The sequence below is a fragment of the Talpa europaea genome (genome assembly GCF_964194135.1).
Source record: "Talpa europaea genome assembly, chromosome: 14".
NCBI classification, from domain to species: domain Eukaryota; kingdom Metazoa; phylum Chordata; class Mammalia; order Eulipotyphla; family Talpidae; genus Talpa; species Talpa europaea.
Genome location: NC_140082.1, coordinates 67,368,428 through 67,386,932, shown reverse-complemented (window position 1 = coordinate 67,386,932; position 18,505 = coordinate 67,368,428). Strand labels below are relative to the sequence as shown.

The 18,505-nt window shown below is 40.0% G+C and overlaps 1 protein-coding gene across 2 annotated transcripts in view; it reads right to left on the bottom strand.

The window, feature by feature from the left end:
- Positions 1-18,505, bottom strand: part of PLD5 (phospholipase D family member 5) — a gene marked incomplete at its 5' end in the record, with an annotated part of 439,585 nt that overhangs the window by 11,892 nt on the left and 409,188 nt on the right. For both annotated transcript variants that reach the window (XM_084253047.1, XM_084253048.1), the window contains 2 exons: positions 2,715-2,829; positions 5,949-6,117. In XM_084253047.1, the coding sequence (XP_084109173.1) occupies positions 2,715-2,829; positions 5,949-6,117 (284 nt within the window). The remainder of the gene's footprint in view (positions 1-2,714; positions 2,830-5,948; positions 6,118-18,505) is intronic.

Here is an 18,505-nt window from a genome sequence, read left to right as displayed (position 1 = left end):
GAAGTGTATGTGTGTGTGTGTGTGTGTGTGTGTCCCTTGTCCGCGGGTGGGGAATGAACCGGCACTGCAGAGGCTGCGGGCAGCCTCGCAGCCCAGCGCTCAACCGCTGTGCCACCAGGGGAGGCCCACCATTAAGAACATTTTAACCAAGCTTGTGTAAAAGAAGAAAAACCGAGACAGAGTGCCCCAGACTATAGATATCACACTTAATGAGTTTCAGGGAGTACACCTTAGAGTAGCAACCCCCACTCAGAGTCCCCTGGTATATCCGTGCCAGCCAGGTGACATGGTCTGGGAAACAGACTAAAAGGCCTCCCAAACCCACATGGTTGGCTCCTCTACTGTTATTTTTATGACCCCTACAGCTTTAAAGATCTCAGTTTCCACCCCCTTGGGTGCATCACTCTGGAGTGAAACTGTCCTGCAAACCAAAAAAAGGACACTTCAGCCAGTGGATGGACAGCAGCCCCTGATCCAGAGAATCCCCTCCACTTGAGGCTACAAAAGGATCAGCCCACCAAGCCAGCATCAGACATCAGCCTTGCTCCGATCACACTGGGGAAGATGACACACCTTCTTGCCTTAAGTTACCTGATACTGTGTGTGGTCATAATTGTTTTCAAGTGTTTGGTAAAATGAGGTTGCTCATCAGTATCCTCCGACACCTGCTCCTCACCCTCCCTTCTGTATGTGAGGACTTATCTCCCACACCCTGAGTAACTGCAATTAAGCAGTGTTTGTATGCAGCCTGACAAAAGGGCGACAAGGGAGCTCTCTGGTCTCCCTCCACCCTGGGCTTCTTCTGGTCGCTCCCCACAAAAGCCTGTGTCCCAGCTATTAGACATAATCTGTGCTGCACACATGGCTCTCAACCGCTCTAAGGCAGCTCTTACTTCAGATTGCTGGAATTGCATAAAACCAAGTACTGTCCAGTATAAGGGAGTCATACTCGACCCAGGTTTGTTCCCTCCAAAGATGTCACCTAATTCCTCCTAGGTCCTGTGTTTCTGTGGGAAAATGCTGCAAACCCTTTGGCTCACCCTTTGAAGATCTGTGCCACAGATGACACTTATTTGGCCTTTGTTCGGGGAATATATCAATGTGTTATCCACATTAATTGGGAATAAATAAAACAAAAAGTAAAATTTTCTTTATCTAGCATGAAAAAGACTGGTTTATTTTGGTTATGTCAGATATCTATAAGGAAAAGTTATGATGTAATCTTTCTAGTATACTAGAAGAAGAAAGGAGAGAGCTAGAAATCAATGTTTATTAAGTGTCTAGATAGATCAGAGAGCCAGTGTTAGGAGCTTTTTACATATTGTCTCATTTAATTTGCACTATACAAACAAAGTGTGGATACGATGAACTCCATTTTACAAATAAGGGAAAAAAGTCAAATGCTCAGAGACATTTTGTAACTTTCCACTACCTTTCAACTTGTCAATTGTTAGTGTTTTAGTTCAAATGTAGGTTTGTCTGAGTCCAAGACAATCAATAAGTGACAATTTGACAGATACAAGTTACCCCTGAGTGTACATACCACCTGTGAATTACAGTAAACCCCACAGGTAAAACATTCAGATTTGAGTCTCTAAATTCCACCGATCCAGGACTGTATTTCCCAATAATAAACAATTTTTGACTTTATTGTTGTCACTTGCTTTAAAAGAAACTGATTTTGTTCTATTCTCTATAAGTTGATGAATAGGAGAAAATCCAAATAATCATATCTTGGGTCACAAAGAGAGATGGTATTAGGTATCAATAAAACAATATTATCATATTCTAGGACAACAAATCTATTCTATTAATGTGACACAATTATTCAAAATGAAAAAAAAAATAACAACAACCAGAATATCTTCACATTGAGCCAGAGTCAGTGCCTCTGCAGTGGCTGGTGGCTATGTCTCCTGAAGGATGCAGTGGGTGAGGGGTCAGGGCTCCCTGGATCCTATACTTAGCTTCTTCCTCCTTTACATTTACGTATTTCAGTCACTATATCTCTGATGGCCCAAATTTCTTAATTTCTAAATTTCAGGTAATAAACTTCATCAACCCCATTGATAATGTTAGGAGAGTTAAAAAGACATTGTTTTTTTTTTTTTTTTTTTTTTTTTTTTTTTTTTGCTCACTTACTGAATTCATTGAATTTGGAAAGAAATACAGAGTCCATATTTTTTCATGACACACTTGTTTTTCTTTTTATTTTGAGAATGCCACTGTCTGTACAATGCAATAACCATGCTGCTGTTTGGGATTTATGCACCTTTGTTTCACATATTACAATTTCCACCCTGTCAGAGTACAAAATAAGGGGTCTCCCTAAACTTATACATTGTGGAAAAGTAGAATAGATTTGATAGATTAGCAAATAATTATACCAGCATATAAGTTTTATGCATCTGGAGCATTATAATCTTAATAATAATAGGTAACAGGAATCGGGTATTATCTATGTGCCATCTATCTCATTGTGTAAGGAGCTTTGCATATTTTCCCATTTCAACTTCACCCGTGAAGTGGAAACTATTATTAACTCCATACTGCAGATGAACAAGCAGATTTAGAGAATTAAAGGAAATTTTCCAAAATTAGTCATTTGAAAAATATGTCAGGATGGGATTATTGTCCAGGATGTAAGTATGTAAGACCAATACCAATAACAATCTACATAACCCCCTAAGAAATCTTACAGCCCTGAAACCTACCGATATAAGCTGCACCATCTGTCACCATGTACTTGTTGCGATTTAATTTAGGAAAGGTGTTATTCTTTTGTTCTTTTGTGGCACAAGCATTTTCTCTTTCCAGATCGAAAAATTTCTGTAAGATTAAAAAAAGTAATAAAACAGGTGAATAGAGAAAATTGTTGACTCTTGAGGAGCAAAAAATGTTTATCATCCAAATATCAATAATAGGGCTGATAATGGATTATTAAAACCACATCTTGTTACTTCATATAGATGAAGCTATTTTTGTTCTTATATCTATGGAAGTGATAAGAAAGAAAATTAACAATCAGGCCTGTAATCAACAATTTTAAGCTACAACATGAACACAAATGTCATTCTTTCATTAGGGTGAGAGCCAGAAGATTGTTTAATTGTTTAATTTTCATTGTATTTTTCATCAGTGTGCATTGGCATGTGAAGTAAGCCTTGGGGTTTTCTATAAAGCATGCCAATGAACTGAATAAATGTTTCTACATGTTGCATAAATTATAAGAAATAGCAGATCCTTGTCAACGACTAGCATATTATTAAATTGGGTATTTGCAAAGGTAAAGAGATTTTGTAAAGGAACAAATACTTTCCATCTAAATACCTAGGCAACTCAGATAATATAATACAACTTCAAACCATGAATCCTGAATTTCAATTTATTTTTTTAAAGAGGCATGTATTATTTATTTATTTGTTTGTTTGTTTTGGTTTTGTTTATACATGCACTGGGTACAGTCAGAAGCGCGGGAGGGTGAGAGAATTCACCAGAGCCAGAGCAGGGAGCAGAGCAGGCAGAAGGACCGAAGTACACTGCTGAGGGGAGCAGCGGGCGGCAGGAGAGGTCTGCGCGCCATGCGGGATCCTCCTCCGGTGGCCGGGGAGCAAACCGGCGCTGCAGAGGCCGTGGGCAGCTTTGCAACCCAGCGCTCAACTGCTGCGCCACCCGGGGAGGCCCCTGAATTTCAATTTTGATGTGACCTGAAAAGTATGGTTCCAGTTTCAACTAAGGTCAGGGTAGATGGAACTAAAAGAGAGGGACTGGCACCAGAAGTTGCCAAACTTGTGCCTCAGGCTTCTATTGAAATTGGTAAATGCTTAGATAAGGCTTAAATTAAGACTGAGCTCATAGGAAGATACCTGAATCTTTGGTTGTAGGGCAGGGACTGGAAATCAGTATGTTTGTAGCATGTGCTGGTTATTATTAGTACTTTAGAAAGTCAGGATTTGCTGCTTTGCAGGCAGTTATAAGAAAATAGACCAGAAATCTGGTATTTCAAATAATTGGAAAAGTTGATAATCATAGAGTTCAGTAGTAGAAAACCAGTTTGAAAACTTCATTAAGTGAGTGAAGCCAGTTAAGACTCAGTCCTGCCACAAGATCAGATAACTGGTGCAATTATAATTGGTGTGGTCTTCTCACCCAATTCTGATGGCCTGAATGAAGCTACTGCTGAAAAGGGAGGAGAAAAGAGGGTGCAGAGTAGAGAGAGGCAGAAGTATACAGGGAAAAGACTAATTATAATAAAGTGAAAATCAAAATCAACAAGCAACTATCAACTATAAACCAGAGACACACTACTACGGGGTGGGGGTGTGTGTGTGGAGGAGGGAGTAGGAACAAAACAAAGGGGGGGTGGGAATTGTATGGGGACTATAACCAAGATGAAAATGCATACATTGTGCAAAAATGAAAAATTATGTAAAAAATATATAAAATTAAAAAATTTAAAAAAATTAAAAAAAAAGAGTATATAGACAAGGAAGCATAATTAATCAAGCACCAGAATTACACACTGGCTCTGACTACTGGTACATAAAAGTGACTAAAAGCAAATAGATCAGAAGTCCATTTCTGAGAAAATTGCCCTTCTAAAGAGCTAGGACCTAAAACTCCTTGAACTTTCCATGCCTGAAAACAACAGTTGGTCCTTGGTTTGAACAAGCAGGAGAATGAGAACTTTGTAACACATACCTAGAAGAATATTACTATTGCTGTGACCACTGTGGATCTCCTTTTCTGTATGGAGTTTTTACTGACCTTACCCTGCCCTTGTTGAGTGGGGAGGGAGGTAAGTTTAATTTTCACTTTGGCTTTATTGGGAGTTGTTGTTGGTTTTAATTTTGATGTCATTGAATTGTGAGATGCTATATCCAGACTTTACATCACTGGGGTGTCCACACTTTCAGCTGTGCAGCGACTGACTGGTGGGGGTTTGAGTGGTCTCTATGTGGGAAGAGAGTAAAAGGGATAGAGGGTGCCCAGAATTTCGGAATGTGCTGGTTCACAAGCTTGTTCCTTCATCACCTTGGAAACACTGCTGCCATTTGGACCAAACTCATAAACCTCCTTTGCCATTAAAAATATCCAGGTGAGTAATTTCTGGGCAGTGGGATGAAGGTTAAAGCAAGTACACCACTTAATCCATAAGTGTTTGCTCCTATTTCTCTCTTCCCCTGTTTGATATTGGGATATGGAGGCTCAGGACAATACTGGAAACCATGTGCCAAAGTCAAGGGTGGAATCCCTGTCAACCCGGATCCCTAAATGCTGTGTGGTGCACAGACCCATCTCCTAGAAGAGGGCCGGCACAGAGCAGAGTCTCAGTGTGCATTTGTTGAGTGACTTCAGTGGAAGTTGGGCAAAGTTGAGACCTAAAAGATTAGTGGGCAATAAATATCCAGGTAAAGCATGGAGAAGGGGATGGTAGGTAGAAGAAATAACATGTACAGAGGCCAGGAGGAGAGGAAGAGGGTGATAGATAGGAGCACCAAAGAAAGTCAAAGATGAGCTAGAGATTAGTACATTTAAAATACTAGTGATTCCTAATCTTGCCTCCATCAAGGTGTGCAGAGACAGATTAACATGTGGCCCGCAGGAACTGAAGCAAGTACAGGAGCACAAGTTAGGGGATGTCAGGCCTGGTGGAGTCTATTCAGGTCACACTATAAATAAGAATGATTGGTGAGGAGCAGTTCAAACCAAGCAGAGAAGATACAACAGAGTGTGTGTAAAGAGGGACAAGTGGGGAGGCGCCAGAACCCTTGGGTTCTCATCCTTTTTTTTACATTGTTTTGGAAAATTGCTTCTTTTTAAAAAATTTCTCATTATTAAAGATTGTTACCCTGATTCTTACTGAAAACATATATGTGATGCTTACAGCATTCATAATTGGGTGAAAAGAATAAACTCTTTAATAACACAGTCAATATAATACTTACAACTTTCAAACTGCAGTTGACTATTTCAGTGCAAATAGCTTTAAGAGATGAAATAAAGTTAAATGTAAGGGGGTCAGTTTCCTTCCAGAAGCTTATGAGAAGTCGAACTTTAACACTTCGCAAAACTAATGCTTCTCTTATTTTCCCATCCAAGTCTGGCCAATATGTCCTATAGAAATAAGATCCATATAAATAAAAAATAAAGAAAATAAGTTAGTTTTGGAAAAGAAACTTACTGAACTATACAGAACACATTAATCTGATCATTACTTTCCCCTGTAATACATCAATAATCTTGTAGGATATGTTGAAAAATGCAAGCCTCTTTAAGTTAGGGCAACAAGAGAAAATGCTTTGCTGAGATAGGTCCCAGCCTAAAATAAAGTCTCCACCACCAGGATTTGTGGGTCAAGAGCAGAGATAGACTGACAACTACTTGTTGCACTTTAGCCCAAACTGGGCCTCAGAACTTTTGTGTGCTAAGAACAAACTTTCTAACAAATTCCAGTTAGGAGTCTTGGACACGCCCTCTCTTTCCATATGCCACTCAAATTTCTCTTCTTTGATAAATGCCCCCAAAATGTGTTTCTTCTCTGGATTTCTGAGCTTTCTTTCACTCTTATTTCCAGATGGTTCTTAGATTTCTCTCTCCCCACCAAGCCTCCTACCACTCTAGACAGTTTCCCCTATAGGTTCAACCTCTTGCTTGTTGTGTCTTTAATCTTCTGTCTTCACTAACCCTGAGTCTTTCCTAAGGTCACAGCTTCTCTAAAGTCTTTATGTATATTTTCAGCAAGAATCTGCCCATTTGGTTTAGGATGTGGGGTCAAACTCCCATCCCCCAATATACAAAATGTTACTTCTAAAAATGTCACTTCTTGTGTTAAAAAACAAATACTTGTCAATCATTAAGGACAAGCTTTAAATCACTCTCTCTCCCTGGTCTGTCATTTGTAGACCTGTTTACTTATTTAAAACTTTCCCTGACTCTGGGATGATTCACTATTCACACTAATGACATATTATTCAATTTCCTAACATAACAGTTTCATAATCGTGGCCTCTGCAAGGTCTTTCTTTATATCTGACCCAGTCTCCAGTCCTTCATGTTTCCCCACTCTCTTATTTGTGCTAAGCTGCTCCTTGACACATTCAAGCCAAGATCCATGATCCTTGCACCTTTTCCTGCTCTGCCAGGTCCTCCTGGCTTCCTTTCTCTGACCAGCCTAATCTCAATTCTGATCAGGACTTGATTTGAGGATCAAATCCTCAAAACAGGACTTTTCTTCCTCTCCTTTCCTCTTGCTTTTGGCGAAATCTACACACTAGATTATAATTTCCTCTGTCTATTTCTACAATCACAAAGCTGAGGACTACTGGAAAAAACCACCTCAGTCTTGTGCAGGTGGAACAAATAAGATTCATGCTGACTCTCAACATCGTCCACCAATCCTGGGCTTCTTTTGAATCATTTCCACTGTCTGTAATTATTCCAAACTTTGTCCACTCCAGAGAAACTTACTTCTTCCTTTATTCACAAAATTGAGGCCAGATGCATCCTTCTGCCTTTCCTTCATGCTCAGAGGATAAGGCAACTTCCTCTCTATCAGACCCAAACCTGCCTCTTCACTGCAAGCTGATCACTTGACCAGCTGCACTGAATTTGCTAGTCATTACTTCCTCAAAATATCTTTAACTTCTCCCTCTCTGGTCTTCTTTTAATTTGAGAAAAAAAAAAAACAACAACAACAACTATAAATCTCTCCATTCAGAGATCCCTCCCTTAACTCCACATTGCCCTGTTGCTGGTGCAAAACCTCTCATCCTTTGAACAAAACTTCTTGACAGTGCGATCTAGAGCCTCTGACTTTATTTCCTCACCTTGTGTTCACTCCTCAGACTACTGCCTCTGACCTCCAGCCTCCTGTTCTTTTGCAAATCTTTTCAAAGTCATCAGCGATATACAAATTGCCAAATCTAATGGACATTATTCAGTTCTACCTGTGTCTCTGCTGATAGTTCCTTGTTTCTTATTTTAATTTTATAATTTATTTATTTATACATATTTTACATCATTGTTCAATTTTTTTTTTACAATGTTTGCTTTCTTATCTCGGGTGTAATCCCCATAGAATTTGCACCACCAATTCACTGGTGCACCATCGCCATAGGCCCTTGTGTTCTTCCCATCCTTGTTTTAATCCCTCTCCTTCCCCCCTCCTGCAGAATGTCTCTGGTTTATAGTTGTCTATTTAATTTTGTTTTCTTGTGTTTTTTCTTGTTATTATTTTTTTGCTGATCCCTTATTTGGTATTTCTCCTATAAGTGAAACCATCCGATATTTTTCTTTTTCCATCTAAATTATTTCACTGAGCATAATCCCTTTTAGCTCTGTCCATGTTGCTGCAAATGGCATGAGTTTATCTTTTTTGATTGCTGAACACTATTCCATTGTGTATATATACCACACCTTCTTGATCCAGTCATCTCCTAGGGATTGACCCCTAAGGACACAAAAACTAATTCGAAAGGATACCTGTACCCTATTTTTTTTTTAATTGAGGTAGCATTAGTTTACAACACTGCATGATTTCAAGGTATAGGATCACGCCTCCCACCAAGGCACTGAAAGTCCTTCACTACAGCCCATTGTAACCCTCCCCACTTTGCTCTCCACCCTCCCCATCCTGTCTGGTAGCTTAGTTAGATTTCTAGGGTATGATTTTGTTTTATCTAACCCCCCTTTTTTATTTCCCTATATTCTATGAATAAGTGAAAACATCTCTCTCCTTTTTATTTCACTTAGCATAATCCCAGCTCTATCCATATTAGCAAATGGCAAGAGTTTACCTTTATATATGTATATATCTATATATATATACACACACATACACACACACACCTTTATAGATATATAAAGTTTACATTTATATATATACACCTTTATATATATATACCTTTATCTTTATATATATACCCTATATCTTTATATATATATACCTTTATATATATACAAAGTTTACCTTTATATCTATCTATCTATCTATCCATCTATCTATCTATCTATCTATCTATCTATCTATCTATCTATCTATCTATCTATCTATCTATCTATCTATCTATCTGAGTTGTGTTCCATTGTGTTTATATACCACATCTTCCTAATCCACCCATGTGTCTTTGGGCACTTAGGTGGTTTCCATAGCTTGACTATTGTAAATAGTACTACAGTGAATGTGGAAGTGCACATATTCTTCCAAATCAGTGTTTGCATGCCTTAGGTAGGTATCTAGGAATGGAATTGCTGAATCATGTGCTGGATCTATTTTTAATAGTTTGAGAATACTACATATTGTTTTCCATAAGGGCTGAACAAACCTACATTCCCATCAACAGTGCAGGGTGGTTCCTTTTTTCCCACATCTTCACCAGCATCCTTGTAGTTTCTGGTCTTTTTGACATGGCTGTTTTCAAAGGTGTGAGTTGGTTATATCATTGTATTTTGATTTTCAGTCCCCTGAAGATAAGTAGTGATGTGCTTTTATTTTTTTCATGTCCACGTTGGCCATCTGTAGGCTTTCTTTTAAAACTTGCTTCTTGAGTCTCCATAGAATTTCCTCCCCCAAGGCACCTGTGCACCATCACCGCAGTCCCCTGTGCTCCTCCCTCCTCTCACCCCTCTCCCTCCTCCTCCCCTGCAGGATGTCTCTGGTTTATCATTGTCCGTTTTTGCTTTGTTGTGTTTTGTATTGTTATTATTTTTTTTACACTGATGTCTTATTTGGTTCCCCTATATTCCTGCGATAAGTGAAACCGTCCGATATTTTTATTTTTCCTTCTGGCTTATTTCACTGAGCATAATTCCTTCTAGCTCCATCCATGTTGCTGTGAATGGCATGAGTTTATCTTTTTTGATTGCTGAATTCTATTGTGTATATATACCACATCTTCATATACCAGTCATCTATTTTTGGGCATTTGGGTTGTTTCCAGGTTTTACCTATTGTAAATAGTGCTGCAATAAAAATAGGTGTACTGGTGTTCTTCTGAATCAATGTTTTTGTGTCCTTTGGGTAGAGGGGGTGGGGGGATGCAAATATTGTTTAAAAAATTTTTTAAAAATTAAAAAAAATAAAAAAATAAAACTTGCTTCTTGAAAATTTATTCCATAGCCTCTATGGTCTTTGTTTGCAACTTTCTCTGTTCTATAGTCTACCCTCTAAATATCAGTACTCACCTAAGATTCCATCATCTTCCCTTGTTCTCACTTTTTAAAAAAAGATTTATTTATTTATGCATACAAGAACTGGGATACAGGCCAGAGGTGTGGGGGGGTGAGAGGATTCATCAGAGATGGAGTGGGGAACAGAACAGGGAGACTGACTGAAATGCACTGCTGAGGGGAGCAGCAGTCAAGACAGGAAAGTTCTGCTGCACCATGTGGGTAACTCCCTGGCCAGGGATTGAACCGTGCTGCAGAGGCTGAGGATAGCTTCACAGTGCTTTGCCTAACCCCTTGAGGCACCAGGGAGACCCCTCTGTTCTCACTTTAAGGTGCTATCTCCTCAGAGGCTTGCATATAGCTATATACTTGTTTTAGCTGTCTTCTGTAGTCCGAAGAGCTCCAAATTTACATCCCCACAGTACTCTTCTGCAGATTGCATTTTATATGTCTTTATAAGATCTTTATAGATCTGAAGATGTATATCATTATAAGAACTTCAAATTCATGAACTTGCTTATTTCTCTATTCTTTCTTTTAAATTGAAATACAATTAACATATAATCCCTACACTTTGTATAGCCTTGCTTACTTTGTAGAGCTCTCATTTTCTACAGGAAAAACCTGGGAAGCATTCTTCTGTCTGTTCTCCCTTTTACAGTCCCCACACCCTTCATAATATTCCTGGAATATCCTCCCTTCATTCTATGCTTCCTAAGACTGCCCTAGTCGTGGTTCTCATTCTTGACCTAGGCCACAACAGCGGCTATAAAGTGTTTTTTTTTGTCTCTGGTCTTGTCAAGTACATCCTCTGCAACCAGCATAGATTCTGCCTAAAGCATAACTCCTTTGGTTCAAAGCAGCAGGGGCTCCTGAGGGTCACAAGGCTCCCAGCAGTCAGGTCCTCCTGTTGTGGGTCTTTGCCTTCTCCCCAATTTGACCTCCAACCATTTACCTTGGCTGAAGTTCCAGCCCTGAACTTGTGACAGATTCTGACACATGCCATGTTATTTTTCTCCTCTGAAACTGTGCCATGTTGTTCCTTCTTGGAAACTCCCCTTTCTTACCTTTCTGACTAATTCCTGTATATTTTAAAATGCAATTCAGGTAGCATTTCCTCCAACAAGCTTTCTTTAACTTAAAACCGTCATTGGTGCCCTTTTATTGAATATTTATCACATTCTATACATATAATTATTGTTCCATTCACTTCATTGTGTAATGATAACTTATTCTGCATTCTTATTGGATAAAGCTCCTGGCATAATGCTGTTCATGCTTTATCACTCTTGCAGAGTGCCAAATACTTTTTTGAATTAATATTAAATATCTATAGCCAATAGACCAACGGGGCTCCATTATTTTTTTTTTTTTTTAAAGATTTTTTATTTGTTTGTTTTTTTTTTTTTAATTTTTTTTTTTTAATAGAGGCATGTTTTATTTTATTTATTTATTTGTTTGTTTGTTTTGTTTATACATGCACTGGGTACAGTCAGAAGCGCGGGAGGGTGAGAGAATTCACCAGAGCCAGAGCTGGGAGCAGAGCAGGCAGAAGGACCGAAGTATACTGCTGAGGGGAGCAGCGGGCTGCAGGAGAGGTCTGCGCGCCATGTGGGACCCTCCTCTGGTGGCCGGGGAGCAGCCGGGGATCGAACCGGCGCCGCAGAGGCTGCGGGCAGCTTCGCAACCCAGCGCTCAACCGCTGCCCCACCGGGGAGGCCCGGGGCTCCATTTTTATTAGTCCTTCATACATTTATTGACTTCCTTCAGAAATAAGTATGAGGAAATATATAATGAGCAACTCTAAACTGAGACCTAAATAAATAAGGAAATTGCTTAAGGAAATAGAACTTGATTGATAAATCAGGAAGAAATGAAATAGAATTCCTGATTTTTTATTTTTTTTAATTTTTTTATAATAAATTTTATTGTTATATTCCCCATACAATTGCAACCCCCCCATTCTGACCCCAATCCCTCCCCTCCCGCCCCCGCCCCCCTAAAAGTGTCTTTGGTTCATAGTTTTTTGTTGATTTTGATTTTCACTTTCTTATAGTTATTCATTTTCCTGGTCCCTTATTTAAGTTTTCTAGATTCCTGCTATGAGTGAGACCATCCGGTATTTTTCTTTTTCTTTTTGGCTTATTTCGCTGAGCATGATCCCTTCCAGCGCCATCCATGTTGCTGCAAATTGCATGTGTTTATCTTTTTTGAATGCTGAGTAATATTCCATGGTGTATATGTACCACATCTTCTTGATCCAGTCATCTATTTTTGGGCATTTGGGTTGTTTCCAAAGCTTAGCTATTGTAAACAGTGTTGCTATAAACATAGGGGTGCAGGTGTTCTTTGGAATTGATGTTTCTGTGTCCTTTGGGTAAATACCTAGGAGTGGAATTGCTGGATCATATGGAAGCTCTATGTTTAGTAGGTCCAGAAATCTCCACACAGCTTTCCACAGTGGTTGGACCAGTTTGCACTCCCACCAACAGTGCAGAAGAATTCCTTTTTCTCCACACCCTCGCCAGCATTTGTTGTTGCTAGTTTTTTTAATATGTGCCATTCTCACTGGTGTAAGATGGTATCTCATGGTAGTTTTGATTTGCATTTCCCTGATGGCAAGTGATGTTGAACATTTTTTCATATGCCTGTTGGCCATTTGCATTTCCTCTTCAGAGAAGTTTCCTTTTAGCTCTTCTGCCCATTTTTTGACTGGATTCTTTTCTTTGTTGTTGTTGAGTCTCATCAGCTCTTTGCAGATTTTTGTGATCAGTCCTTTATCATTAGTGTTGGGTGCAAAAATGTTCTCCCAGTTGGTGGGGTTTCTCTTTGTTTTTGTTATTGTCTCTTTTGCTGTGCAGAAGCTCTTTAATTTGATGTAGTCCCAGCTGTTTATCTTTGCCTTCACTATCACTGCTTTGGGTGATGTGTCTGTAAAGATGTCTTTGATGTGCAGATCACGTAGTGTTTCGCCTATCTTTCCTTCTATATATTTTATGGTTTCAGGTCTTATGTCTAGTTCTTTAATCCATTTTGAGTTGATTTTTGTGTATGGTGTGAGGTAGTGGTCAAGCTTCATTCTTTTGCATGTAGCGACCGAGTTTTCCCAGCACCATTTATTGAACAAACTTTCTTTGCTCCAATGCATAGTCTTTGCTCCTTTGTCAAAGAAGTTGACCATAAATCTGTGGGTTTATTCTGGATTTTCTATTCGATTCCATTGGTCTGTATGTCTGTTCTTGTTCCAATACCATGCAGTTTTGATGATTATGGCTTTGTAGTATAGTTTGAAGTCTGGGAGTGTGATGCCTCCATTCCCTTCTTTTTTTTTCAGGAGAGCTTTGGCTATTCGGGGTTTTTTGTGATTCCATATGAATTTCATCAATAATTGTTCTATTTCTTTGAAGAATGACATTGAAATTTTGATTGGAATAGCATTGAATCTGTATATTGCTTTTGGAAAGATGGCCATTTTAATAATGTTTATTCTTCCAATCCATGAGCAGGGGATGTCTCTCCATTTCTTTGTGTCTTCTTCTATTTCTTTTAACAGTGTTTTATAGTTTTCTTTGTATAGGTCCTTTACCTCTTTTGTTAGATTTATTCCCAAATATTTGATTTTTTTTGTTTCAATAACAAAAGGGATGGTTTTTTTGATTTCTTCTTCTTCAGATTTATTGTTTGTGTATAGGAAGGCTACTGACTTTTGCGTGTTGATTTTGTATCCTGCCACTTTACTGAACTGATTGATGAGTTGAATTAGCTTTTCTGTGGAGTTTTTGGGGTTCTCTATGTATAATATCATATCGTCTGCAAATAGTGATAGTTTGACTTCTTCTTTTCCTATTTGGATTCCTTGGATGTCTTTCTCTTGTCTTATTGCCCTGGCTAGGACTTCCAGTATTATATTGAAAAGCAGTGGAGAGAGTGGACATCCTTGTCTTGTTCCAGATCTTAATGGAATTGCTTTCAGCTTTTCACCATTGAGAATGATACTGGCTGTTGGCTTGTCATAGATGGCCTTTATGATGTTAAGGTATGTTCCTTGTATCCCAAGAATTTCAAGGGCTTTTATCATGAATGGGTGTTGCACTTTGTCAAAAGCTTTCTCAGCATCTATTGATATTATCATATGGTTTTTATATTTCTTTTTGTTGATGTGTTGGATAACGTTGATTGATTTTCGGATGTTAAACCATCCTTGTGTCCCTGGAATGAATCCAACTTGGTCGTGGTGAATTATCTTATGGATACATTGTTGGATTCTGATGGCTAAAATTTTATTGAGGATTTTTGCATCAGTGTTCATTAGGGAGATTGGCCTGTAGTTTTCCTTTTTTGTGTTGTCCTTGTTCAGTTTTGGTATTAGTGTAATGTTGGCTTCATAGAACGTGTTTGGTATTGTCCCTTCCTTCTCAATTTTTTGGAAGAGTTTGTGAAGGATAGGCACTAATTCGTCTCTGAATGTTTGGTAGAATTCATTTGTAAATCCATCAGGTCCTGGGCTTTTGTTTTTGGGGAGGTTTTTGATTACCATTTCAATTTCACTAATTGTAATTGGTCTGTTTAGGTGTTCTATTTCTTCTTTATCTAGCTTTGGGTGATTGTAGAGTTGTAGGAATTTGTCCATCTCCTCTAGATTGTTAAACTTGTTTCCATATAACTGTTCATAGTAGTTACTGATTATTCTTTTGATTTCTGCTGTGTCCGTTGTGATTTCTCCTCTTTCATTGATGACCCTGTTTATTTGTGCTTTCTCCCTTTTTTCCTTTGTGAGCCTGGCTAGGGGTTTGTCTATTTTATTGATTTTTTCAAAGAACCAGCTGTTGGTTTCATTGATCTTTTGGATTGTTTTTTTAGTTTCAATTTCATTTATTTCTGCTTTGGTTTTTATTATTTCTTTTCTTCTACTGGTTTTGGGTTTTTTTTGTTGTTCTTTTTCTAGATCTTTGAGCTTCGAGATTAGGTTGTTTCTTTGAGTTCTTTCTTGTTTCTTGATGTGAGCTTCTATTGCTATATATTTTCCTCTTATTACTGCTTTTGCTGCATCCCATACATTTAGGATATTGGTGTCTTCCTTGTCGTTCAATTCAAAAAATTTTTTAATTTCTTCTTTGATCTCCTCCTTAGTCCAGTGGTCTTCCAGTAGTGTGGTTTTTAATCTCCATGAGGTAGGAAAGTTCCTTGCCTTCTTTTTATGGTTTATTTCTTGTTTGATGCCTTCATGGTCAGAAAAGATGGTTGATATGATTTCAATCTTGGTGTATCTGTAGATGTTTGTCTTGTGCCCCAGTATGTGATCGATCCTGGAGAATGATCCGTGTGCGCTTGAGAAAAATGTGTACTCCGTTTTTTGGGGGTTTAGTGTTCTATAGATGTCTGTTAAGCCCAATTGCTCTAGGTCCTTATTTAGAGCTTTGGTTTCTTTACTTATTTTTTGTCTTGTTGATCTATCCATTGTTGATAGTGGTGAGTTGAAGTCTCCCACTACGTATGTGTTTTCTCCGATGTCTGTTTTCAGAGAGGACAACAGTTGTCTGATATATTTTGGTGCTCCTTCGTTTGGTGAGTATATGTTAATGAGTGTTATTTCTTCTTGAAGTATTGTCCCCTTGATCATAATGTAGTGACCATTGGGGTCTCTTTTTATCTTTTTGAGTTTGAAATCTGTTTTATCTGATATAAGTATAGCTGTTCCTGCTTTCTTTTTTGGTCCATTTGCTTGTAGGATTGTTTTCCATCCTTTAACTTTGAGCCTATTTTTATCTTTTGTAGCTAAATGTGTTTCCTGGAGACAGCAAAAGGTTGGGTTTAGTTTCTTAATCCAGGATGCAACTCTGTGTCTTTTTATTGAAGAGTTTCGTCCATTTACATTTAGAGTTAATATTGATATGTTAACATCTGTATTTGCCATTGTGTTTGTCTTTCCTTTGATTTTATTTATTTATTGTTTTAATAACTTTTTTTTTTTTTGGCCTTCTTTCATTGTTATTCGTCCCTCTGAGGTTCTGGCTTTAGGACTCCTTGTAGTATTTTTTGGAGTGGGGGTTTAGTTGTAATGAAATTCCGGAGTTTCTGTTTGTCTGGGAAGGTCCATATTCTTTCTTCAAAGAGGAAGGAGAGCTTTGCGGGATAGAGTATTCTTGGTTGGCATCTGTTTTCTTGGAGTCTGTTGACTATGTCCCTCCACTCTCTCCTTGCCCGTAGTGTTTCTTCGGAGAAGTCTGATGTCAGCCTGATTGGCTTTCCTTTGAATGTTATCTGTTTCTTCCCTCTTGCGAGCTTCATTATTTTTTCCTTGTCCTGGATTCTAGGGAGCTTTACTATTATGTGTCTTGCTGTATTTTTTCTTTCGTCGTGGAAGTTTGGTGTTCTTCTTGCTTCTTGTATAGCAATTTTCAGCTCCTTCTTCACATTTGGGAAGTTCTCTTCAATTATCTCTTTGAATATTTTCTCTGTTCCTACTTCTCTCTCCTCTCCTTCTGGTATTCCTATAACTCTTATATTTCCTTTCCTCATGGAGTCAGATAGTTCCCGAAGTCTTTCTTCATTCTTTTTCCTTCGTACTTCTCTTTCCTTTTCTGTTTTGGTTCTTTTTATTTCTGTGTCTTCAAGAGCACTTATTCGTTTTTCCATTTCATCAATTCTGCTTTCATTGCTTTTCCCAGAATTCTTTAGTTCTTCCACTAATTCTTTGATCTCCTGCATTTCTTTTACTTCCCTCTTTAGGGACTCAATTTCATTCTTCTGATCGTTGATTATTTTTCCCTTATCATTGTTTTCCTTTATGACTTTTGTCAGTTTTTTAATCACGGCAATTTTAAATTCTCTTTCTGGAAGGCTCAGAAGTTCTTCCAAGTTACTGTCGTTGCAATCTGGGGGCTGGTTTTCTTTTTGTGGTGTGCTTTTTCTCTGGAGAGTTGCTAGGTTGCATGTGGTTCTTCTCCTCCCTACTGTCTGTTTTCTAATTTGCCGTATGCGTTGGGACACTGTGTTGTTGGGACTGGCCGGCATCTTGGGTGAGCTTCTCTGCTCCCCTCTGGTTCCTCCAGGAGTCATCTGTCAGTTTCAAGCAGTCTTTATTGGAGAAAGGTCCCTGTCCTAAAATGTCGATGTGGGGACACACTCCCCTGTGTGCCTGGTCTGCCCCGGCGGTAGGTTCCTGCTCCCCTTCTGGGCTTGGACTGCAGGCCAGAGGGGGTCTGTCGTGGGTGAACTTCCCCCACTCACCTCTGGCTCCTGAGGAAGCCTTTTGCAGGTAGTCTTTACTGAAGAAATGTCCCTGTTCTATAATGGTGATGTGGGACACACTCCCTGCGCGTCCGGTGTCAGGCACACTCTTCTGCGTGCCTGGTCTGCCCTGGCTGTGGGTGCTCGCTCTCCCTGTGGGCTCAGACTACTTGTTCGGAAGGGGCCGGGTGTGGGCTAACTCCCCAGCTGGCCACTAGCTCCTTCAGGAGCCTTTGCTGGCTTCAAGTCGCTAGGTGGCGCCAGAGATCTCTCCTAGAGCCCTTGGGGAGCTTATTTTCCACCCCGTGTGAGAGGGAGCAGAGCGGGGATGGTAGGGTACACCTCAACGGCTTTGGGGTGCTGTGTCTGCCTTGTGCCCCACCGTCGTGGGGAACCCACGCCCCTAATTTCGTGCCCCCGGTCTCAGTTCCAAAGCCCTCAGTTCCAGGATGCGGGCTGTAGCCCAGTTCAGTGGCGCGGGAATGGCGCCTTTTGCACTGCTCCGGTGCCTGGGCGCCTGGTTCCTGCTTACTCAGGGAGGGACCTTCACCTCAGTGAGGACCTCCGCATGTCTCTCCGCAAGCCTAGGTCGTCTCCCAAGCCTAGGTCGCAGGCGCGGGGACCTGGGCAGCCGCTATCCAGGTCTGCACTTGCTTTTCAAGCGCGCCGAGCGCACCGCTATCTGCGCAAGCTTACTGGCAGCCCGGGCTGTGTGCGTGTCTCCCGGGGTCTTTGTTCTTCTCTAATGGTGCCGGGAGCCGCCGTTCGCTCCCCGCCGCGGCGAATCCTGCAGGGTTCGCCTCAGCTCCCGTTCACGGGGTGTGGTGGCTGCAATAGTTCCTTTCCACTCACAGTCCCGCTTGCTGCGTCCTTTGTTCTTGTTGGCCGTTTTGGTTTGTTGTTTCCCTCCTCTCTGCTGGTCGGAGAGTGCCGCCTCTGTGGGCGGGGGAGGGGAGCAGGGTTCTGCGCTTCCCTCCCTTCTAGTCCTCTTTTATGGCCACTTTCTTCTTCGGGCAGTTTGCTGGAGTCACCCATTTATCTTCCGTGTCCCAGTTCTCACTGGGACCTGCCGCTTTTCCTCCCTATTAACTTTTTTTAATGGGAG